The sequence below is a fragment of the Halichoerus grypus genome, chromosome 2 (assembly GCF_964656455.1).
Source record: "Halichoerus grypus chromosome 2, mHalGry1.hap1.1, whole genome shotgun sequence".
NCBI classification, from domain to species: Eukaryota; Metazoa; Chordata; class Mammalia; order Carnivora; family Phocidae; genus Halichoerus; species Halichoerus grypus.
Genome location: NC_135713.1, coordinates 68,983,677 through 69,009,614, shown reverse-complemented (window position 1 = coordinate 69,009,614; position 25,938 = coordinate 68,983,677). Strand labels below are relative to the sequence as shown.

Below are 25,938 nucleotides of genomic sequence, written 5' to 3'. Positions count from 1 at the left end.
TAGTTAAATATGTTCAAATGCCAAGCAGTCCTAAATTACTTCTTGCCAGCCCTGCAGATGTTGGTTTTATTGGGACTGGGTTTCGAAGCAATCAGGTGTAATCTGCAGGGAGAAAAGTCAAAGGTTAAAACAGGCTGCCTTGCTGATGACAGGGTTACTGGGGATGTAGATCAGCACCACACACTCATCTGCCAAGTATCTGTCACCTGCCAAGATGGAGATCATGGGAGAGAGCAGAGGCACATGGGAGACAGAAGGGTCCGAGAAAGGCAGTTTCCCTGGGGGAGAGTCTCCTTTTAAGGACAAGGAGGGGGACACAAGTAATAAAGGAAGGGAGTTGTAGCACAGGTCTCATATGGGTAAAACAGGGAAAAAAGGGAAGAAACTAAGACTGCTGGGAACAGAAAAGAAAGGGGCAGAGATGGAATTTCTGTCCATGAGCACAGGATGGCTTCTCCACCTTGACAGGATCTGATATCTACATTTAGAGAACTTGACTGGACAAGGCAGAGAATGAGGGGCACCCCTTCTACTCATCACCTTGGTCTGAACCTCAGCTTTATTAAGGCTTGCGCTCAAGTATAGAAATGGTAATAAGAGCTAGATAAGCCACATTTAGGATATCGGGCAGCACCTCATAGAACCAGGAACCTCAGGGTAGAACTGAAATCTTTCAAAAAGCCTGAGATCCCAGTACAGACAATAAAAATTTCTAAATCTAACCATGAAAAAAGGACTCCCAGGGTCTTGGATGCTGTCATATCCACGGTGGCTACCATGTTAATTTTCTGACACCTTCTCTATGTATTCCTTCCAACCACTGCCTTCTTAATCACACTGGGCTGCTGTCTCTTTGCATTATTCCCAAATCCAAGGCCTGTTTCACTCTGCCATTCTCTTACTAGATCTGACATCTTTTGCCATTTTATTCACATCCTGTTTTGCTTTCTAGCACACTTTATTGCACTGCTTCCCAGAGCTGTCCCTTCTAACTCCTTCTTGGCACATTACCAGCCAGATTAATCTTCCTTAAATAACTCTGACCATATCTCTCACCTTCTCTGAAACTTTTAGGAAACAAAAATATTTCAACTGCAAAAAAAGAATCCCAGAACTTGCCTATCAAAGCCCTTCACTGTCTACCCCCACCATTTCCTGAAATCTTTCAGCTAGCTGAAATTTCTTTCCCCAAATTTTGAGAGGTTGTTCTCAGTGTACTCAAAGAGCTGTGCTCATTACTTTAAAACTGCTCTCGATTTACTCTTTTTACTCAGATAACTTGGAAGTTGTCTTCTTCTCTCCTTGCCACTTATTCAACTGCCTGGTTCCTACCTCATCTTCTCCACAAAGCCTTCTCAATTACTTCACAGAAGAGGAAAAATCAGTGAGGCTTCGAAATACAATATACTTGCCTAACACAAATTATTAACTAGACAGTCCCCAACATAACTATGCCCTTTAGATAGGAATCATCAATTGGCAGCAGCTGCCAAGGGACCAGGGGAACAACCTTCCCTTCTTGCTACAAGTACGTGGAAGTCCCCTCTTTGTCAACTCCTTCACCTTCCCCTCCCTGTCCCCTCCTCCTCCCCGACCAGCCCTTCCCAGTCTGTGCTGTTCAGGACCAAGCTCTCATCCCAAACACTTGACATCCAATCTTAATGCTTGAGCTGGTCCAAATCTGGATAGTTGTGAATTTTCATCCATTCATTCACTTACTTAAACGTCTCCTAAGCACCTGACTCTAACTTGGCCGCACATTAGGATCACATGGGGAACTTTTTTAAAAATACTGATAACCAGGCCCCATCCTTAAACATTCTGATTCATTGGCTTGGGGTAAGGCCAGTTGTTAGTATTTCCAAAAAAGATACCCAGCTGATCCCAGCCTGAATTGGGAACCACTTCTCTAATGCACAGCTACTGATATTTAGACCCTAAATGTGTAAAAATAATTTGTAAAGCTCAGCCTCTTTCCATCACTCAAAAAAGAATGCAGAAGATATTATTCATATGATCAATAAGTACTTACTAGGCACCTATTATATACCAGAGGCTATTCTAGCTGCTAAAAATACAGCAGTGAACAAGACAGACAAAAACCCCTATCCATGGGGTGCTTATACTCCCAGTTGGAAACAGGTGAAGGGTACAATAAATAAAATAAGTAAACAAATTATACAGTATGTTAAAAGTGCTAAGGACTATAGAGAAAAAATAAAGCAAGGCAAGGCAGATGGAAAACAGTGGAGGGAAGGGAGATGGGATGCAATTTAAATAAGCAGTCAAGGGGCACCTGGGTGGCTCAGTCGGTTAAGTGTCTACCTCCGGCTTGGGTCATGATCTCAGGGTCCTGGGATGGAGCCCGGAGTTGGGCTCCTTGCTCAGCGGGGAGCCTGCTTCTCCCTCTCCCTTTGCCCACCCCATCACCGCTTGTGCGCATGCTCTCTCTCTGTCTCTCTCACTTGTGCACTCTCCCTCTCAAATACATAAGTAAAATCTTTTTAATAAATAAATAAATAGGCAGTCAAGGATGATCTCATTGAAAAGATGATCACAGAGCACAGATCCAAAGGAGGTGAGGGAGCACACAAAACATGGGGATGTCTGGGGCAAGACTTAGTGCAAAGGTCCTGGGATGGGAACAGGCAGAGTATTTTGGAGGATCAGTGAGGAGTCAGAGGTGCTGTAGCAGAGTGAACAGAAAGAAAACTAACAGGAGACATAGCCAAAGAGGTGAGTGAAGGACAGACTATATGAAACCCTGTAGGACAAAGTACCAATCGCTCTGAGGAATTTGGGAAGCCACTGGAGGGGTCTGTGTAGGAGTATGACATAATCTAACTTACATTTTTACATGATCCTCTAGCTATGTATGAGTCTAGAATGGGAGCAAAGGTGGAAGCACAGAGAGGCTACATTGAATCAATCCAGTCAGTATCAGTGACTTGGAACACAGTGACAGCAGCTGGATGTGGTATGAAGATCAGATTTTGGATATGTTTGAAAGTAGAATCAACAGAATTTTTTGACAAATATATCAAGGAACATGAGAGAAAAAGAAGAATCAAAGCTGATGCTAAGGTTTTTAGTTTGAGCTCCTGGAAGGCATTGTTGCAATAACTAAGATGTTTTGGTAGCAGGTAGGAAAAGAGTTTGGTTTTGAATATGTTATGTCTGCGACGCCCATTAGATAGCCTAGAAAAGATGTCAAGTAAACTTGGAAGTCATCAACACACAAATGGCATTTATACTTCTAAATTTAATATATAAAAGTATTAATTATATATAAATATGCTAAATCCTTTTTATATACAAATTATATATATTTATATTCAATTACATATTTTAATATAAAATATAAATGTATAAATATATTTAATTATACATTTTTAAAATATAAATTATATATAAATATGTTAAATTCTTTGGGTACAATGATAGTAGCCTTCTAATTTGTAGTGAGTAAAGAAAATAAAATAATTGATTAAATTAACATGCAGGCATACAAACCCATAGTCATAAAATATAATATATAGTGAGCTAGTCTGATTCTAAAAAAAATTTAAAAATGCATTAACAGCAATAGTACCCTGAGCCACCCGGGGCAGTTACAGGCTGGTTTCATTCCCTATCAAAGCATAATTCAGCCTTCATGGCTCCCGTGCACATCCTCTGTACCGCTGTCTGAGATGCTCACGGTCAGAGTAAGAGACTGCCCTCTGTGCACCCACTGATGTTGCTCGTTCTCCCACCACAGCCTAGGAAAAAGCCCATGAGAGACTGTTCCTCCCACAAGAGTCACAGGCAAGCTCCTACAGGTCAGGGACACGGCTATTCACCTTTGTGTCACTGGGGCCTAACACAGGACTAGGTGCATCAAACCCATTTATTAACTGCTTATGGCTGAGTGAGTAAATCTGACATCAGGACCAAACTTTAAAGATAATTTCATTGATTTAAGTTTCCAGATATCAGGTATCTGTCCCTCTAACTATATCAAATGCAAGATCTATAGCTCTGAAGCTCCATGTTTTTAAAGGTGATATATTTGAACATAAATTTCACAACATGTGAGGATTAAATAATGAAAAGCGACAATCTCATTCCACACAATTAAAGGTCATTTTAGAACAAGAAGTATAATCAGTTCCCTATTTACGTGTTCGTTTTTAAAATGAAGAACAGTTTTTTGGTTTTTTTTTAAGAGTCTGTAAATTGTCAGCATTTTGATGTCTGTGGCAGGAATTCTGACTAGTTCACCAAAATTTTACTCACTGTATTCTGCTGAAGAAATGTGAATTTGTTAATTGGATTTCTGCGTCTTAGTGTACCAAGGCTCTGCGCCTCCTCTCTCACTCTGGCAGGCAGCAGTCTCTAATTGACTTTTTCCTAGGACTTTCCTTTCCACCAAATCCCTTCCTTTTCTCCACAGAAGATTTTGGGAGCACCGAACGAACTACAAACAGCACTTAAAGTTAGCTGCACGAAGCAGCCCTGTCACTTTTTTACCCAGCAGGAGCTAAGATACAGAACTTCTCTTCAATTAAAAAAATAAAATGTTCACACTGTTTCACTTAAATAAGAAAAAAAAAAATCAAAGCTTAAATAAATTAAGGGCAAATTAAGTCAAATGTGAATGCAAGCCAGGAGAGATTATTTCATCTCACTGGACTGGTTGTGTACTTCTCTTTCATTTCCTCAGACCAAGGTCAGAGATCTGCTATAAAAAAAGACAGTTCATGGAATTCTGAACCCATTTCAGTCACTAGCACTGTAGAGTGTGCTTTAGTGTGTCAAAAGTTTTGGAAGTGCATTCCAAATAAAAGTTTTACAACCTGATTTTTTAAAGTACTAAAATAAATGAAACTTAACCCAGGACAACCCGAACATTAGCGCACGGCAAAAGCTTAGCGTATCCAAGCCAAGTGACCTGTACATTGACCTCTTGATCATATACTATTAAGGCAAAACCACCATATTATTCCATTCTTTATTTTTAAATGTGTGCAACTGGAAAACAAAGGAATGACATTAATGCTTTTTAATTAAAAAATATTCTGACATATTTTTATTTTCTGGCATTCCAGAAATATTACAGAAATCTTGTACCTACTCTCTAAAATAAAATGTCTATTTTTTTTCTTTCTTCCTGGTTTAGAATATGCAACTGGGACTGACCTTCACATTGAGAATCTCTTAGCTGGCCTTACACTCTCATTTCTGGGCCTCAGCCGAAAGCCACAGCTCGGAGTAAAAAGTGCCTAAACTTTTATTTCAGAAATGATTCTTCCTGTTCTGTGACCAGTACTGTTTCAGGGAGTGGGAACCAAAAATCCCTGGTGCACAGAATAACCACCAGCTGAGCCACTTCCCATCTTTGGGCTTTCCATACCACCAGAAAAAGATACCCTGACACACGGAGGAACACCATGAGGCCTCTGTCAATAGGTACCTACAGCTTCTCTCTGCGGTTTGCCCTATAGGTCTGGAGCACCCTGAGTCACCAAGGAGGAAAAGGCTAACCCAGGCATCTATCAGCAGCTTTCTCTCCTCTCAAGCTCTAAGCCATTTTTATGAGAAGAAATATTCCAAAACATATATGTAACTCTTTTTCCTACTGTCCCCCTTCTAGTCCCCAAACAAAACCCCAAATATTCCTTCTAGTTGGAAGACACATCTGAAACTAACAATCTAAAAATTAATCAATCGGGTCATCACTACTAGTGAGAAAGGAGTCACAGAATCCGTCCTAAATCAAGATATAAGATTGGAAAAAATACTATTTCTTCATTTCTGGCATTGTACTTGATTTAACTGTTCATGGTATTATCCAAGTGTCCCAATCACCTATGATAATGAAAGAATGAACACTTTTCAGGTAAGAAAAATCTTAGAAGACTCAAACTTTTTAAAGGGCATGTAGGATGTATACTCAAAATCCAAGTCAGGAACTCTCCAAACACTAAATCAGATTTAAATTGTTTTACCTTTGTTCTGTAATCACTATTCCAAGAAGCAACAGCATTTGGTTTAAAATATATTTAAATTTGGAATTGGTAAGTTTTAGTTCCTGACTCTGCTAATCACACTCAAGAGCTAAAAGTGAACAACCTATATTCTAGGTTATGATCTATGCTACAGGCAGTGTATCAGTTATCAATAAGAAATGGTAATCAGGGGGCGGAGCAAGATGGTGGAGGAGTAGGAGACCTGAATTTCGTCTGGTCCCAGGAATTCAGCTGGATAGGGATCAAACCATTCTGAACACCTACAAACTCAACAAGAGATCGAAGAAAAGAATAGCAGCAACTCTCTGAACAGAAAAGCGACCACTTTCTGGAAGGCAGGACGTGCGGAGAAGTGAATCCGAGGCGATATTTGGGAGGATAGACGGCGGGGGAAGGGGCCTCCATCGGCCTCTTCTGGCAAGTGATAGAGCCGCAGAGCACAAAATCGGAACTTTTAGAAGTTGTCTCCGCTGAGGGACGTCGCTCCAGTGGCTAAGCAGGGGGTGGAACCCTCGTGGGACAGTATGGTCTCAGGACCCTCGAGGTCACAGAAAGACGGGGGGGGGGGTGCCTGAGTGCGGCAGAGCTCCCAGGGATTGGAGCGGGGAAGCCGGCTGCACAGACAGAGCAGAGGAACGGACTCTCAGCTCGGGGTTGCCATAAACCATGATCCGCAGCACAGCTGGGCCACTGCTCTCCCAACAGGGACCCCAAGAGCGGCAGATCTGGGGAAACTTACCTTCCTCCCCTGGGAGGAGCGGTGAGAGAGCACCCCGCAGGGATCTGCTGGGTTTGGAGACTCCACACCGAGTCGGGTGCCAGAGATAGAAACGCTTGGTCACAGGCTGGGTGAGCACAGAGTACCGCCGGAGACCGGGGAGACAGGAGTAATTGACTGCTTTTCTCTGGGGGCACACTGAGGAGTGGGGCCCCGAGTTCTCAGCTCCTCCGGGGCGGAGATTGGGAGGCCGCCATTTCACTCTCATCCTCCAATGCTGTACGGAAAGCTTGCAGGGAACAAAAGCTCCCGAGAGCAAACCCGAGCAGATTACTTAGCCCGACCGGGCAAGGGCAGGGCAATTCCGCCTCCGGCAAAGACATTTGGGAACCACAGCAACAGGCCCCTCCTCCAGAAGATGAGCGAGAACAGCCAGCCAAGACCAAGTTTACCGATCAATGAGAACGGCAGAACTCCAGCGCTAGGGGAATACTGCACATAGAATTCATGGCTTTTTTCCCCGATTCTTTAGTCTTTCAAAGTTAATTTTTTTTTAACTTTTTTTTTTTTCAATTTTTCCTTTTCCCTTTTTCAACCAACATCTTATCAATCCTTTTTAAAAAAATCTTTTTTATTTTTCATTTTTAGAGTCATATTCTATCCCTTCATAGTAGTTAACCTTATTTTTGGTATATATATATAAGTTGTTCTCTCTTTAAAATTTTGGGATACACTTTCTTCTAACAGACCAAAATATACCCTAAATCTCTAGTGTATGGCTTTGTTCTAGTCTCCTGCCTGATCACATTCTCTCCCTTTTTTTTTTTTAAATTCTCTTCTTTCTTTTTTCAACTAAATTCTTATCTTATCAATTCCTTTTATAAAATCTTTTATAATTTTCATCTTTATACTCATATTCCATCCTTCATCATATTTACCCTTATTTTTGTACATATATAAGTTTTTCTTTCTTTAAAATTTTTGGAGGCACTTTCTTCTAACAGACCAAAATACGCCCAAAATCTAGTATGTGGCACTGATCTATGTACCAGCCTGATCATATTAGATGACATTCTGTTTTGTTTGTTTGTTTTATCTTTTTCTTTTTTCTTTCTTTCCCTTTCTTTTCCCCCAGTTTCAGGTCTCATCTGATTTGTTTAGTGTATACTTTTCTGGGGTCCTTGTTACCTTGGGGTCCTTGTTACCTTCTCCTCTGGACAAAATGACAAGACGGAAAAAATCACCTCAAAAAAAAGAACAAGCGGCAGTATCAACTGCCAGGGACCTAATCAATATGGACATTAGTAAGATGTCAGAACTAGAGTTGAGAATGACAATATTGAAGACACTAGCTGGGCTTGAAAAAAGCATGGAAGATATTAGAGAAACCCTTTCTGGAGAAATAAAACAACTAAAATGTAACCAAGTCGAAATCAAAAAGGCTATTAATGAGGTGCAATCAAAAATGGAGGCTCTAACTGCTAGGATAAATGAGGCAGAAGAGAGAATTAGTGTATAGAAGACCAAATGATGGAAAATAAAGAAGCTGAGAAAAAGAGAGATAAACAACTAGTGGATCACGAGGGCAGAATTCAAGAGATAAGACGAAACAATATTAGAATAATTGGGATCCCAGAAGAAGAAGAAAGAGAGAGAGGGGCAGAAGGCATATTGGAGCAAATTATAGCAGAGAACTTCCCTAATTTGGCGAAGGAAACAGGCATCAAAATCCAGGAGGCACAGAGAACCCCCCTCAAAATCAATAAAAATAGGTCAACAGCTGACATCTAATAGTAAACTTACGAGTCTCAGAGACAAAAAGAAAATCCTGAAAGCAGCTCGGGATAAGAGATCTGTAACCTACAATGGTAGAAACATTAGATTGGCAACAGACCTATCCACAGAGATCTGGCAGGCCAGAAAGGACTGGCATGATATATTCAGAGCACTAAATGAGAAAAATATGCAGCCAAGAGTACTATATCCAGCTAGGCTGTCATTGAAAATAGAAGGAGAGAGAAAAAGCTTCCAGGACAAACAAAAACTAAAGGAACTTGCAAACACGAAACCAGCCCTACAAGAAATACTGAAAGGGGTCCTCTAAGCAAAGAGAGAGCCTACAAGTAACATAGACCAGAAAGGAACACAGACAATATACAGTAACAGTCACCTTACAGGCAATACAATGGCACAATAAATTCATATCTTTCAATAGTTACCCTGAATGTAAATGGGCTAAATGCCCCAATCAAAAGACACAGGCTATCAGATTGGATAAAAAAAAACAAGACCCATCGATATGCTGTCTGCAAGAGACTCATTTTAGACCCAAAGACACCTCCAGATTGAAAGTGAGGGGGTGGAAAACCATTTACCGTGCTAATGGACACCAAAAGAAAGCTGGGGTGGCAATCCTTATATCAGACAAATTAGATTTTAAACCAAAGACTATAATAAGACATGAGGAAGGACACTATATCATACTTAAAGGGTCTATCCAACAAGAAGATCTAACAATTGTAAATATCTATGCCCCTAACATGGGAGCAGCCAACTATATAAGCCAATTAATAACAAAAGCAAAGAAACACATCAACAACAATACAATAATAGTGGGGGACTTTAACACCCCACTCACTGAAACGGACAGATCGTCTAAGCAAAAGATCAACAAGGAAATAAAGACTTTAAATGACACACTGGACCAAATGGACTTCACAGATCTATTCAGAACATTCCACCCCAAAGCAATGAATACACATTCTTCTCTAGTGCCCATGGAACATTCTCCAGAATAGATCACATCCTAGGTCATAAATCAGGTCTCAACCGGTACCAAAAGACTGGGATCATTCCCTGCCTATTTTCAGACCACAATGCTTTGAAACTAGAACTCAATCACAAGAGGAAAGTCGGAAAGAACTCAAATACATGGAGGCTAAAGAGCATCCTACTAAAGAATGAATGGGTCAACCAGGAAATTAAAGAAGAATTTAAAAAATTCATGGAAACCAGTGAAAATGAAAACACAACTGTTCAAACTCTTTGGGATGCAGCAAAAGCAGTCCTAAGAGGCAAGTATATAGCAATACAAGCCTTTCTCAAGAAACAAGAAAGGTCTCAAGTACACAACCTAACCCTACACCTAAAGGAGCTGGAGAAAGAACAGCAAATAAAGCCGAAACCCAGCAGGAGAAGAGAAATAATAAAGATCAGAGCAGAAATCAATGAAATAGAAACCAAAAGAACAGTAAAACAGATCAACGAAACTAGGAGCTGGTTCATTGAAAGAATTAACAAGATTGATAAACCCCTGGCCAGACTTATCAAAAAGAAAAATGACCCAAATCAACAAAATCATGAATGAAAGAGGAGAGATCACAACCAACACCAAAGATATACAAACAGTTACAAGAACATATTATGAGCAACTCTATGCCAGCAAATTAGACAATCTGGAAGAAATGGACGCATTCCTAGAGATGTATCAACTACCACAACTGAACCAGGAAGAAAGAGAAAACCTGAACAGACCTATAACCACTAAGGAAATTGAAGCAGTCATCAAAAATCTCCCAACAAACAAAAGCCCAGGGCCAGATGGCTTCCCAGGGGAATTCTACCAAACGTTTAAAGAAGAATTAATACCTATTCTTCTGAAACTGTTCCAAAAAATAGAAATGGAAAGAAAACTTCCAAACTCGTTTTATGAGGCCACCATTACCTTGATCCCAAAACCAGACAAAGACCCCATCAAAAAGGAGAATTACAGACCAATATCCTTGATGAACATGGATGCAAAAATTCTCAGCCAAATACTAGCCAATAGGATCCAACAGCACATTAAAAGGATTATTCACCACGACCAAGTGGGATTTATCCCTGGGCTACAAGGTTGGTTCAACATCCACAAATCAATCAACGTGATACAATACATTAACAAAATAAAGAACAAGAATCATACGATCCTCTCAATAGATGCAGAAAAAGCATTTGACAAAGTACAGCATCCTTTCTTGATCAAAACTCTTCAGAGTATAGGGATAGAGGGTACATACCTCAATATCATAAAAGCCATCTATGAAAAACCTACAGCGAATATCATTCTCAATGGGGAAAAACTGAGAGCTTTCCCCCTAAGGTCAGGAACACGGCAGGGATGTCCACTATCACCACTGCTATTCAACATAGTATTAGAAGTCCTAGCCACAGCAATGAGACAACAAAAAGAAATAAAAGGCATCCGAATTGGCAAAGAAGTCAAACTCTCACTCTTTACAGATGATATGATACTTTATGTGGAAAACCCAAAAGACTCCACCCCAAAACTGCTAGAACTCATACAGGAATTCAGTCAAGTGGCAGGATATAAAATCAATGCACAGAAATCAGTGGTATTCCTATACACCAACAACAAGACAGAAGAAAGAGAAATTAAGGAGCCGATCCCATTTACAATTGCACCCAAAACCATAAGATACCTAGGAATGTATCTAACCAAAGAGGCAAAGGATCTGTACTCAGAAAACTATAAAATACTCATGAAAGAAATTGAGGAAGACACAAAGAAATGGAAAAACGTTCCATGCTCATGGATTGAAAGAACAAATATTGTGAAGATGTCAATGCTACCTAGAGCAATCTACACATTCAATGCAATCCCTAGCAAAATACCATCCACTTTTTTCAAAGAAATGGAACAGATAATCCTAAAATTTGTATGGAACCAGAAAAGACCCCGAATAGCCAGAGGAATGTTGAAAAAGAAAAGCAAAGCTGGTGGCATCACAATTCCGGACTTGAAGCTCTATTACAAAGCTGTCATCATCAAGACAGTATGGTACTGGCACAAAAACAGACACATAGATCAATGGAACAGAATAGAGAGCCCAGAAATGGACCCTCAACTCTATGGTGCAACTAATCTGCAACAAAGCAAGAAAGAATGTCCAATGGAAAAAAGACAGTCTCTTCAACAAATGGTGTTGGGAAAATTGGACAGCCACATGCAGAAGAATGAAACTGGACTACTTCCTTACACCACACAGAAAAATAGATTCAAAATGGTTGAAAGACCTAAATGTGAGACAGGAGTCCATGAAAATCCTTGAGGAGAACACAGGCAGCAACCTCTTCGACCTCAGCCGCAGCAACTTCTTCCTAGAAACATCGCCAAAGACAAGGGAAGCAAGGGCAAAAATGAACTATTGGGACTTCATCTGGATAAAAAGCTTTTGCACAGCAAAGGAAACAGTCAACAAAACCAAAAGACAACCGACAGAATGGGAGAAGATATTTGCAAGTGACATATCCGATAAAGGGCTAGTATCCAAAATCTATAAAGAACTTATCCAACTCAACACCCAAAGAACAAATGATCCAATCAAGAAATGGGCAGAAGACATGAACAGACATTTTTCCAAAGAAGACATCCACATGGCCAACAGACACATGAAAAAGTGCTCAACATCGCTCGGCATCAGGGAAATCCAAATCAAAACCTCAATGAGATACCACCTCACACCAGTCAGAATGGCTAAAATTAACAAGTCGGGAAACGACAGATGTTGGCGGGGATGTGGAGAAAGGGGAATCCTCCTACCCTGTTGGTGGGAATGCAAGCTGGTGCAGCCACTCTGGAAAAGAGTATGGAGGTTCCTCAAAAAGTTGAAAATAGAGCTACCATACAACCCAGCAATTGCACTACTGGGTATTTACCCCAAAGATACAAATGTAGGCATCCGAAGGGGTACGTGCACCCCGATGTTTATAGCAGCAATGTCCACAATAGCTAAACTATGGAAAGAGCCAAGATGTCCATTGACAGATGAATGGATAAAGAAGATGTGGTATATATATACAATGGAATATTATGCAGCCATTAAAAGGAATGAAGTCTTGCCATTTGCAGCGATATGGATGCAACTGGAGGGTATTCTGCTGAGCGAACTAAGTCAATCAGAGAAAGACATGTATCATATGACCTCACTGATATGAGGAATTCTTAATCTCAGGAAACAAACTGAGGGTTGCTGGAGTGGTGGGGAGTGGGAGGGATGGGGTGGTTGGGTGATAGACATTGGGGAGGGTATGTGCTATGGTGAGTGCTGTGAATTGTGTAAGACTGCTGAATCACAGACCTGTATCTCTGAAACAAATAATACATTACATGTTAAAAAAAAAAAAAAAGAAGAAGAAGAAGATAGCAGGAAGGGAAAAATGAAGGGGGTCGAAATCGGAGGGGGAGACGAACCATGAGAGACTATGGACTCTGAGAAACAAACTGAGGGTTCTAGAGGGGAGGGAGGTAGGGGGATGGGTTAGCCTGGCGATGGGTATTAAATAGGGCACGTACTGAATGGAGACCTGGGTGTTATATGCAAACAATGAATCATGGGACACAACATCAAAAACTAATGATGTAATATATGGTGATTAACATAACATAATAAAAAAAAACATATAAAAAAAGAAATGGTATTCAGAAAGAAGGTCTTTAGGAAATTTTCTCGGATATTAAGTAATGTAGATCATGAAATCACATTATCATTAAAACAGATAATACAAATTTTTCCAAAATAAACTGCAAAAATTTTGTAACTTTGATTATATATTAAAGTTCTACTTTCTGATACAAAGAACTATCCATCTGTAATTCTACTCTCTCAATCTATTTTGTCCATCTAAGAGTAAAAAGCTTAAACCAGTTGAGATGAATTTAAAATAACAATAGCTAGTGTACATCTAGGGTATAATTTTAAATATCGAATTATGATTGAACTCTAATAATATGTACTCTGAGTCACTTATATCTTCTCATACCAGTGAAAAAAAGCATGACCGAGATTTTTGAAAATTAAAAAATAAACAGAAGTAGACATGATAGCATGTTATGTTTAAACTATCAGTCAAAACCATCTAAGATAGAACTTAAATTAACTAGTACCTGATAACCAGTAAGTCAAATAACCAGTTCACAACTTAGCTTCTTGTTTAGTCAAATATTTTTCTTTACATTTGCCTTCATGAATTGACATTACGGATTATAGCACTGAGAAAATATTTAAATTTTGTTTTTGCTAGGAGCGTGTATAAAATCTCTTTCTATACTTAAGCAGCTAGCCCACTATCCTATTTTTGAGAGTCACCATTGTAGCTTCCTTATTCTTAACTGTCACATAGCTAGCTGCCCTTACCTCTCTAGCTATAGCTTGTCTAGATCCAGAACAGAAGTATGGCTAGTGATAGTTTGAGGAAGGGTCAAGACTAACTTAAATCTTACATTATGAGCAATTCTCTGCTTTGTGCTTTGATCACCATTGTTAGAAGATTCTCTGAAAGGAAATAAATATTGGCTCTATTCTCTTAAGTGGGCTCTCATGTAAGAAACCTGGAATGATGCAGAAAGATGTATTAGGGTCTAAACAGGAAAACAGAAACCACTATAAGTACCCATTAAATTACATGAAGGGAATTTCATTAAGGAAATTGGTTATTCCAGTGAAGCAGAGGCTGAGAAGAAAAACTGGAGAGGCTAGTGTAAGCCAGAGATTTCACAACAGCAGGAAGAATATGCACCCCAAAGCTGGAGGGACAAAAGAAGAGTCAGTGTTACTGAAACCCACAGGCTGTGACCATTCAATACAAGCTGGAGCTGCAGGGGATCTGTCCAGGGCTAGAACCATGGAGGAAATACAGCTGTTGCCAGTAACATTTTCTGAGACAAAAAGGGAAGGAAAGAAATACCCTAGTTTCCCCCTCCCTTTGGCCTGGCTGCCTCCCACTAAATGCAGCCTGGAGAATGAAGCCCCCAATGATGTAGAAATGCATGCTTAGAGAGAAAAAAGGGTCTGAGGGCTAAGAGACCTAGAATCAGAACAAAGCAAAAGGAAAGAAGGGGGAAAAGGGATCCAGTTTCCAACAATGAAAAAAAGCAGTCAATCTAATGGGAGTTCTTTATAACAACCCAGAAGCATAATTATGCCAGAGTATTCCTGCAACTTGCCTGAGAAACACAGGGTGCTAACCAGCTTTGTTTTCTTTTTCGAGCCAGATGAAAGCTATAAAAGTCATCACTTGCACTGCTTTCTCAGGCACAGGGGTATTATTTAATTTTTAAAGATCCAAGATTGAGAGCCAATTGCATGTTGAAAAAGTACTTCTGATCAAACATAATAACCAAGCATATCTTCTAGTGAATATAATAGAGAAAGTTCCAGTGGGAAGCTTTCTTTAGGAGAAAAAAAAATGTTGATGGCCAATCATCCCACTAGGATATAATCAATTGAAGGGAAGTCTACAGTAGGGAAGCAGCTATGTTCCTAAAGGTTTTGTAAATACAGTGTGATCAACAGCTTTTGTGTAAATGCCTGTGATACCTCCGGGCTGGAGAGCAAACATGCGAGGAGCTCAATTGCCTTCAGTCAATGGCCTCTATTGGCCTCTATTATTGGGCCAGTGTGTCTGGAGAACAGGGAGCTCAGAACCAAACTTCATTCCAAAAATTATTGTGGAAAATAATGAGTAATACTATACAGGCCCAAATTCTGATTAAATATTGAGGATTCAAGCTACAATTTCGGAACACACACCCCTACTGTCGCATAAATAAATTAGCTTTTGACTAACAGAGAGTTACTATGGAAATGAATTCCTTATTGTCCAAGAACGCGACCATAATAAAGACACAACATAATTTATCTTCCTTTCAGTAGCCAGGAGCCCCTTTAGATCTTCATTACAAACATCACACAATGTTACCCAAAATTGTAAAGAAAAATCTGATTATTTGTGTTCTGAGTAATGATTAATGATTGACATGGTGTGGGCGTGTACTGTGTTTAAGTATGTGTGTGAATGAATACATAATGTGTTCATACACAGGCACTTCTCTGTGGCTGACAAGACCTGCCCAGGTGCAGTGAAAATAGTACTTAAGTAGGTAGTTAAATTAATTAAAAAAAGAACTGTTAAATATTGTATAATCATTCAAAACTATTAACTGAGTATAACTGTCAATGGTTTTATATAATTGAATATGTCCCTTAAATCAATTTGGATTCTATTTAACTCTAATTCTCAACAAATGTTTATTTTAAATTAATAAATGAGATCTGCTTACTTTATTTTTTCTCAGTAATATATTTCCTCATTAAGTTTCATTATAACTTATTCTCATTAGACTCCAAATATGGTTTCTCTAATTCGGGCAGTCTGTTCTGTTGGGACCTCATCCATGTCTAATATCACTATTCATGTATAAACCACAAGACTAAGTGAAGTAGACTCACACTGATCCCTAAATAAAATTTCTCTCACGAAACAGTGTGAACAAATTTGAAAGTCTAAGAAAGCATGAAAGCAACATCTCCTAATCTTTCTTAGATAAAGACTGACCTCATGTGTTAGAGACCAGATAAATAAAGATGGAATCCTTTTTTATAAGAATATTTGCAACAAAACCACAATTTATGAATAATAAGTGTGTGATAAAAATTCAAGGAGTGAGGGGTGCCTGGGTGGCTCAGTCGTTAAGCATCTGCCTTCAGCTCAGGTCATGATCCCAGGGTCCTGGGATCGAGCCCCACATCGGGCTCCCTGCTCGGCAGGAAGCCTGCTTCTCCCTCTCCCACTCCCCCTGCTTGTGTTCCCTCTCTCGCTGTCTCTCTCTCTCTCTGTCAAAATAAATAAATAAAACCTTTAAAAAAAAAAAATTCAAGGAGTGAAATGAGGATAATATAAGCAAAGTAAAATAATATTTAAAATATAAAAGCCAAGATCCAAGAAAGGCTCTTTCAAAAAAGATTGCCAACTTTCCTCATTTTGTATTATATATTTATATTAAAGTCTGAAGCAACCATTTTATCAAAGGATAGATACAACAAAGAAACTCATTTGTTCATTATACTCGTTAGGACTTTCACAAACTGAGTCATTTGAAAGATGAATTCATTCATTTTTACTAGTGTCATATATCCTGCCATTGTAGATATTGAAATGAAAATGCAGCATAAACAAATATATATTACAACTGGAGTATGAGTAACAGAGTTCTAAAATATAAAAAGACTAGCATCACTGAACAGGGATTACTGATTTAACAGAATGAAAAATTGAATGTGATAAATTGCTACAGCTTATGTAGACCTTGCCTATACTAATTTAAAAAAGTAAAAATCAAAGTCACTAATTCACGCAGTAATAATAAGGTACACAACAGTATATTCACCCAATTCAGTATATTGCTAGAGTAGGAATTATTTTAAATGATTTTATTAAAAATACTATTTTAGTTGTTCAGTGCATGAACTTAAATCATTAAATAACCCTTAAAGGGTTAAGCAGGGAAAGGAAAACAAAACAAAACAAAACAATGAAGAGCAGACACACAGTCATTAATCTTAAGGTTTAGCACTGGCACTCAGGTAGAAAAAAAGGTCACAAATATTTTAAATAAGATTTATTTTCATGAAAATTATTGTACATTTTTATTTTGATGAAAGAATAGGAGCAGATTAGGACTAAAGAGTTATAGGGAACTTTTGTACACCAAGATGAATATTTTTCTTATTACTTTAGTTATTTTTCAACTACATCTTTAGTTACGTCCCAAGCACTCTTCCTCTACAATCCTAGAGGCAGGTAGATGCTATTATTATTGTTATTTTATAGATGAGGAAATTGAGGCAAAGAAATTTGGTGATTTGCCCCTGGTCATACAATCAGTAGTCATGCCATTAGCTTTGATGACAGAAATAAGTGGTTTACTGTCCCCTGCAAACTTCTAAAAAAAAAAAAAAAATTGATTAATGGATCATGCCAAAACTAGATAATCATTGCTTATATTCTCAGCATTCAGGTTTTGCGCTCTACTCTTAAGTTCTGAAAGGCTAAAAGGAACCAAAAGCATGGTCATCCAACAAACATCCCTTCATAATACTCACTGGCTCATACTCACAAGATATTTTAGAGCTGAATGAATTCAAGAATATATATTTTTCCCTATCTCAAAATAACACTCAAGTACTATAATTACTTAGAAATGAAATGATAAACTATGACTAAACAGCAATATCACCCCTAACGTAGCAATATAGTATGTCCTTCCTTTAGAATTCTAAACTAATCAGTTGTTTGGAAATTTAAAAGGCAAGAAAGTTCATCTTTCATTTCTAGTCTCTGGATACACAAGAAAAGGAAGACAAAAATTGAGTTAGTTGCATGAATGAACATTCTTTCAGTTACTTATGCTAAATTGACTGAAAAAAATCAATTTTGGTTTCCTTTAGAAAACATTTCATACTTTCAACCATAAGCACTTTTAAAATATATGGGCTTTTTTTTAAGTTCTTTAAATATGATTATGGTCCAAGAAAATATCAGAAGTTTGGGCATTTTGTTTAGTTGTCTGTTACCTTTCCCAAAAAATCTGTTTAAAAACAGAAACAAACATTAAAAACTTCAACCAAACCCATACCTGACATATCCTAAAAATTCAGATCATGCTCATAAATTGAATAAAGCAACAATAAGATCTAATGTAGCATCAGAATTAATAATATTAACTAATACCTTATAATATTTAGTAGTCTTATTATATTATTCATATTTTAATATAATATTAACATTCACAACTTTAAAATATATCAACAATCTAAAAAAAATACATCAACCACTAAGTTATGGCAAATATGAATTTTTATATGTCACATTATAAAAATGAACTTTTTATCAAAAATTTTTCTCCATCTTTCTTAGTAGTCATTTAAAATAAGATCTAATAAAAGATTAAAATCATTTGGGGGCACCTGGGTGGCTCAGTCTGTTAAGCTTCTGCTTTCGGCTCAGGTCACAATCTCAGGGTCCTGGGATCGAGCCCCACGTCAGGGAGCCTGCTTCTCCCTCTCCCTCTGCCCCTCCCCCTGCTTGGGCACTCTCTTCTCTCTCTCTCAAATAAATAATCTTTTTTAAGAAAAGAAAAAGATTAAAATCATTTGAACTGATCTGATGTAAACTCACAATGGATCTATGGCATTAAATTCAGGAACCCACATTTCTGAAGTTTGTACTCTACAGATAAAAATAACTTGCCACTTTGACATTTCAGCTCCATAGGTCTATTTATTTAACTGATTTTTAAATATTATATGTTAATATACATTATTAGTTATTATCTTGAAAATCTCCTATGTTATTATGCATTCTTAAAAAAGTATGATATTGAATAGTGTGATTTTTATCATGTGATATTAATATCAACATTTTTAATTTTTTGACCCCTAAAAAGCCTTTTTTATTATTATGGAAATTTTCAAATATAAATAATAGTAATGAGAATAAGGTAATAAATCCCCATGTCCTAAAACTCAGCTCAATTATCTATATTTTGCCATTTTTGTCTCCTTTATTGGCTTATCCACTTTTCTCTTTTTCTTCTTTTTATCTTCTTTGTAGTATTTTAAACCAAATGCCTAAACACTGTGCCATTTCACTAGTAAATACTCTTGTGTATCTCTTACAGATAAAGTTGGGTTTTGTTTGTTTGTTTATTTATTTATTTATTTATTTATTTATTTATTTAAGTAAGCTCTACACCCAATATGGGGCTCAAACTCACGACCCCGAGATCAATAGTCACATGCTCTACCGACTGAGCCAGCCAGGTACCCCAAAGTTTTTAAATATAACAAATATTTGGTAGAATTCACCAGGGAAGCAATTTGGGCCTAGAATATCATTGGAGGGAAGGTTTTTAACTACAAATGCAATTTCTTTAAGAGATATAGGAGTTTTCGGGTTATGTACTTCTTCTTGAGTGAGCTTTGGTAGTCTGTGTCTTTCAAATAAATTTTTCATTTCATCTGGTTTGTTGAATTTATAGGCATAAACATGTATAACATTCCCTTGTTATCTGTAGATAACATCTTTTTTACATATGTAGATGTAGAATCCATAGTTTTTTACATCTGTAGAATCCGTAGTTCTGTCATGATATTGGCATGTTGTGTCTTCTTTGTCTCTCTCGCTCTCCTTTTCTTAATCAGTCTAAATAGAGATTTATCAATTTTATCTATTTTATCATAGATAAACCTTTTGGTTTCAATAATTTTTTCTTTTACTCTTGTTTTCCATTTCATTGACTTCCCTTCGATCTTTATTACTTCCTTGCCTCTGCTTACTTTGAGTTTAATTTGCTCTTTTTCTCTAAGTTTCGTAAGGTAGAAGTTCATGAGGTAGAAAGTCACTAATTTGAGGTCTCTCCTTTTTTCTTATATAGGTGCTTAGTGCTATTAATTTTACCTAAAGTGTATTTTAGCAGCATCACATTAAATCATCAGTGTTGTGTTTTAATTCTCATTCAGTTCAAAATACTTGCTAATCTCTCTTTTGATTTCTTCACTACTCATGGGTCATTTAGGATTGGGTGCTCAAAGGAGATCAGCTACAGACCTCTGGGATTCCCTACATAGTTCTCTATGGAGTTCTGTCCACTCCCGTATTCTGTCCCCTGAACTCTGGCTGCCTTGGTCTCCCTGGACTTTCTGTTTTGTCTCAACTCAGAGTGTCTGCTGAGTTTTGCCTGGGTTACCCCTTCCCGTGGTGCAAACTGGAAATTCTTTCAGTGCATTAGATGGAGGTGGTCATAGGACTGCTCTTGCTTCTCATTATCTCAGGGATCACTGTCCTTAGTTGTCTGACATCCAGTGTCTTAAAGACTACTGTTTCATATATTTTGTCTAGTTTTTGGGGATGTTTCAAGGAAAAAAGTAAATCTGGTCCCTATGACTCCATCTTAGCTAGAAAAAGAAAGACAGGTTTTTTTTACATATATCATTACGAATTCAAGATTTTTATATATTTGGTTTGTTTTAATCCATTGCAGTAATTTTCCTTCTCGATGCTCAAAGTATGCCAGCCTAGGCCAGTGGGAACAACTTCATGTTCGTTTTGGGTCCTTTTGACATGTTTCTACTAGTTCCTTTAGTGGCAAATGATATTTAGGCACTACAGTCTAGCTATCAGGGGTTGATTACATATTTGCATTTGCTGAATCTGTTTTTAAAAAATAGGAGGGAGACCAAGATAAAAACATTTTATATTTATAAATAGGTACACTGCAGTGAAAAGAACAAACACACCTGTGCTGGAGAAGACTCAATTGTCACATACAACAAGTCACTAACATTCTCAACTGTTAAATGAAGATCTTAGTATTGCTTCCTAAATATGGATCTAAAGTTTCCAAACACAGTCTAGTGAACCTGACTTTATCTTCTCAACTTGAGCTTATCCAGTCTTAGCTATTTCTGGACTCTAATTTACAGTTATAGGAGCCTAGAAGGAAGACTTCCTACTCCAATATTGTTTGATATTAGCAGAAGTTCTCTTAAGACTAAACCTGTGTCGTCAGTAAATATTGCACAGTGAATAAGAGTCTAGCCGATGCTGAGCACATCAAAGTAAAACTAGGCCCAAGGAACCATAGTTATAGGATATCAATATCCTTCCACCTATTCCCAATCTTCTGTCTCCTTGCCCTTGGTATAACAATCTGAGCTGTCACAAATCCCCAATTTTCCTTTCCAAATTACTAAAGACTTGACATTTCTTAGTTTCAGGGAGAGCCCCCCCATAGTCCCTTCCAGGTCAATGATTCTTAAATGCATAGATTCTTCTGGTTACAAGAAACTCTAGAGACAGATCATCTAATTCAGGCACATCTCTTCATAGACAGGAAACTAAGGCACGGAGATGCCATTTGCCTTTTAGCAAACCGAGAGCCCGAGACTTAGAAAAGTAGTATGTTGGAGAGAATTTCTAAACCATATAAAATTAAACATATTTAGACCAATAGCTCTCAACACTCTGTATCTCACATCTCTCTAATCATTTACTTAAAAATAACACACCATGATGATAATAAGGATAACACAACTTCCTAAGAGCATTTATATATTAATAAACATTTTGTGAATGTAAATTACATTTTGTGTAATGTCGTAGTATGAAAACTGCCAGAATGCAAATATTTTCATAAAAAAGCTTTTCTTTTATTAAAATCTGAGTTCTACTCCTAGTTTTCAATAGATAAAACAATTAAAACAGCTTTGCAGAAGCTATGCATGCTTAAAATGCTACCTTGCCTTCACTTGAAACCAGGAAGCTAAGCAATATTATACCACAAATCAGTCTTATCAAAGCAAAAGACTTTGTTGAGCAACAAAGATGATCCTCAAAAGTTTGTGGACCAACTTTGATATTAATTCAGCAGATTCGGACTACTGACAGTCCAAACCACCCATTCTGGCCTATCATCTTTAGAAGAACATTCTCAGCAATTTGAGCCTTCCAACACAGACATTTGCTATTTGCTATAGCTGCTATTTTGTCAGAGAGAGTCATTCTGATCTGTTAAGAACCAGTGTACCATAATTTTTGGCCATCTCAAAATGCTCAGGGAAGCACTTACTGATCTAGTAAGTCTTGTTTTGTCTTTAATGAGTACAATTTCGAGTGATCATAAAAATCCCACATATGGTCATTATAACACTTGTTGTGCACAATCTGTTCATCCAAAGGCATTTCTACTCTACACTACAAACATTAGATGTGATTAGAAAACCATTCATCCACCAAGATGTTCAGGCCAAGGTTATAGGAAATGAATAAAAATTATGGTTATGTATGGTTTTGGTTACACTAAGACATTCTGATAGAACAATTATTGAGAATAACATGCTTTTCTTCTCCACTAGCTTTAGGCTCTGACCCTCAAAATAATTAAAGCTGATCAGTTATCAGACATTGGAGACGCAGGACAATCACAGGATCTGTTTCAGAAATACTGGACCAAAACAGTGATTTGGTATTTTTTTCTCAAAGTTTGCTCTGACTTTTCAGCAACTTAGATATCACAAAATCCATTTTAATATTAATAGCTAACATTTGCTTAGCATTTACTGCAATCTCCATACTGAGGCAAGTGCCTTCAATTAATACCCTGAAAAATAATTTCTCCACTTAGCTAATAAGCGCCACAGCCAGGATTCAAACTCAAGCTAACAACAGAGCCCAGGCTCCTATCCACTGTGTCTTATTGCCAGAGTCCTTTTTTTTCCCCCCCAGAGTCCTAAGTAACTCACAATCATTTGCTTTTTTCCTAGGAAGGAAAGAAAAAGATTATTTCCCACTAAACTGTAAGCTTAAAGAGACCTGAAGAGACTAAGCTCACAGAGACCTGGGATCTCACCTGTTTTACTTCAACATTGTGCTACTAACACAGCAGTTTCCTAACAGTGGTGAAATGAAGAAAGGGTGAATGAAAAGGTTACTCAGCTATTAAGTGCGAGGGGCAAGAGTCATACCCATTTCTCCTAAGTACTGTACGGTACAGTTAAAATCTATTTAGTGACAAATTTTTGATAATACACAGGTAAATTTTATAGTAGCCAGTTTTCCATTACACACATGTAAGAATTTGTTCCTAATTATTTTAAAGCTCTGGAGCGAAGATGACACATAAGTGAGAGGTTACAAAGGAACTGGCATTGTCATCATTGCTAAAATATAAGATTTCATATATTTGGTACATAAGTGAACTCTCTGAACTAGAAGGTTAATTTTTGACACACATTTACCTCTCTTTTCACCTTACATATTCAGCTTAATCATATGCACTGACCATATTCACTTTTTAAAAGCCAAATGCTCAAAGGACCTAATTATATGTAAGCAGTTAAAACCTCAATCAAAATATATTCTAAATGCAATAAATTAACATTTAAATAATTTTTGTCATACAGATAATTTTCTTTAATGCATATATTTCATAGTCATTAGCAATGTAAAAGCAAAAAAGTAAGCTTCTTGTTTAAATGAATGTCCCATTTAAGAAAAGCTAAGTTTGGTATTGTTGCTTTAAACTGATTTTAACTCTCAAACCCTAGTACACTTCTGTAACGGTCTGACTATTCCTCACTCAAGGACATTTAACAATGCCAGGGCACTGACATGAATAATCGAAACGCTAAGCAGAGGGCACCTGTGTGGCTCAGTCAGTTAAGCGTCTGCCTTCAGCTCAGGTCATGATCTCAGGGCTCTAGGATAGAGCCCCGCATCGTTGGCCTCCCTGCTTAGCAGGGAGTCTGCTTCTCCCTCTCCCTTACCCTCTGCCCCCACTCGTGCTCGTGCTCCTCTTTCCCAAATAAATAAAAATCTCTTAAAAAAAAAAAGAAGGGAAGAAAGGAGAGGAAGGAAGAAAGGAGAGGAAGGAAGGAGAGGAAGGAAGGAGAGGAAGGAAAGAAGGAAGGAAGGAAGGAAGGAAGGAAGGAAGGAAGGAAGGAAGGAAGGAAGGAAGAGAGAAACGCTAAGGAGATGGAGCCACGGCACCTACCTTGGTGAGGTGAATGACTCCTTTAGAAGTAACTGAACAACCCATGAAGCCAACGTACTGAAGTTCAGGACAGTGTTCAGCAAATGCTTTCACCGACTGGTCTGTCACCTAGGGAAAGGACGTGAAGAACGTTATTCAAGGTGCTATTCCAGTCAGTTTAAGGATTTGGTCCTGCAAATTCCCTCTGCCCTATCTTGCATCATTAATATTTCCCTTTCCATCGGAGCATTTGAATCTGTCTACAAACATGCAGCAATATCCCCTCTGAGTTTTTTTAAGTTTATTTATTTAATCTCTACACCCAACGTGGGGCTCAAACTCACAACCCCAAGATCACAAGTCTCATGCTCTTGTTACTGAGCCAGCCAGGGACCCATCTCCTGCAGTTAAAAAATAGTCTCCCTTCATCTCACATCCCCTTTTCTCTATCACCCCATTTTTTTTTACTTCTTCATAAAAAACATTTCTTTTTATTATTATTATTCTGTTATGTTAATCACCATACATTACATCATTAGTTTTTGATGTAGGGATCCATGATTCATTGTTTGCGTATAACGCCCAATGCTCCATTCAGTATTTCAAAGATGTCAACGTCTCTACCATAACTTCTTCCTATCCAATCTCTCTCAACATATAAATTTTCTACTGACATATAATTCTCATACTATAAAATTCACCCTTTCAAAGGGTACAGTTCGGTGGTTTTTAGCATATCCACAAGGTTGTGCAAACATCACCAATATCTAATTCCAGAACATGCTCATCACTCCCAAAGAAACCCCATGTCCATTAGCAGTCACTCGCCTACTCCACCCCTTGCCTTCAACCCCTGGCAACTTTCTGCCTCTAAGGATTTGCCAAGTCTGAACATTTTTTATAATGCAAATTATCTAATTGGTTCCTAAAATGCAACAAAGTTCTCTTTATAAGGTTTCTCCTTTCAAGTGTTTCTTCCAAGGAAATCCAATTTTGCCCCTCATGGCTTCAGATTCTTTTAATTTGGGTAGTGTGGTGATTAATTCTATGTGTCAACTTGACTATACCATGGGGTGCCCAAATATTTGATTAAACAGTATTCTTGGGTGTGTCTGTGAGGATATTTCTGATGAGATTACCATTTGAAATGGTAAACTGAGTAAAGCAGACTGTTCTCCCCAATGTGAGTGGGCCTCATCCAATCCATTTGAGGTCTGAATGGAACAAAAAAGTTGAGTAAGGGAGAATTTGCTCACTCCCTCTCTCTCTCTCTTGCTCTTTCTCTCTCTACCTGGCTATCTTCAAGCTGAGACAGCAGTCTCCTACCTTCAGACTCAGACTTGGACTGGAACTTACACTCTTGGCTCTACTGGTTCTTAGGCCTTTAGACTCCGATCAGAACTCTATCATCAGCTTTCCTGTGTCTCCAGATTTGCAGCCTCAGATTTTGGAACTTCTTGGCTTCCATAAATGTGTGAGCCAATTCCTTACAATAATCTCTTTATAGAAACACACACACCCTCATACATATTCTGTTTCTCGAGAGAACCCTGACTAATGTAATACATATTAGAATCCCCTGAGGAGTTTATTAAAACTTCAGAACCAAAAAGGGTGAGGCCAAAGAATCTGTATTTTTAAAAAGCTCTTGAGTGACTCGTAGGCGTGTGAAAAGTGTTGCAAAGAAGTTACCTTGACAGCTTTTGACATTTCTACCTGACCCTGCTTTAAACAAAGGGCAGAGTGAAATTGCTTTTTTGTCTCCCCCCAACCTCTGGAAAATTTCAATGTATAAAATTATCCTCTTGTAATTGTGCTAAAATTTTCTTCACTGTTCC

General features: G+C 38.0%; 1 protein-coding gene across 3 annotated transcripts in view; it reads right to left on the bottom strand.

Annotated features, from left to right (window-relative positions):
- FBXL17 (F-box and leucine rich repeat protein 17) overlaps positions 1-25,938 on the bottom strand; it is a 510,677-nt gene that overhangs the window by 324,803 nt on the left and 159,936 nt on the right. For 2 of the 3 annotated variants that reach the window (XM_078066952.1, XM_078066950.1), the window contains one exon: positions 24,122-24,229. The exons of the other annotated variant lie outside the window; for it this stretch is intronic. In XM_078066952.1, coding sequence (XP_077923078.1) covers positions 24,122-24,229 — 108 coding nt within the window. The remainder of the gene's footprint in view (positions 1-24,121; positions 24,230-25,938) is intronic. 3 annotated transcript variants of the gene reach the window in all.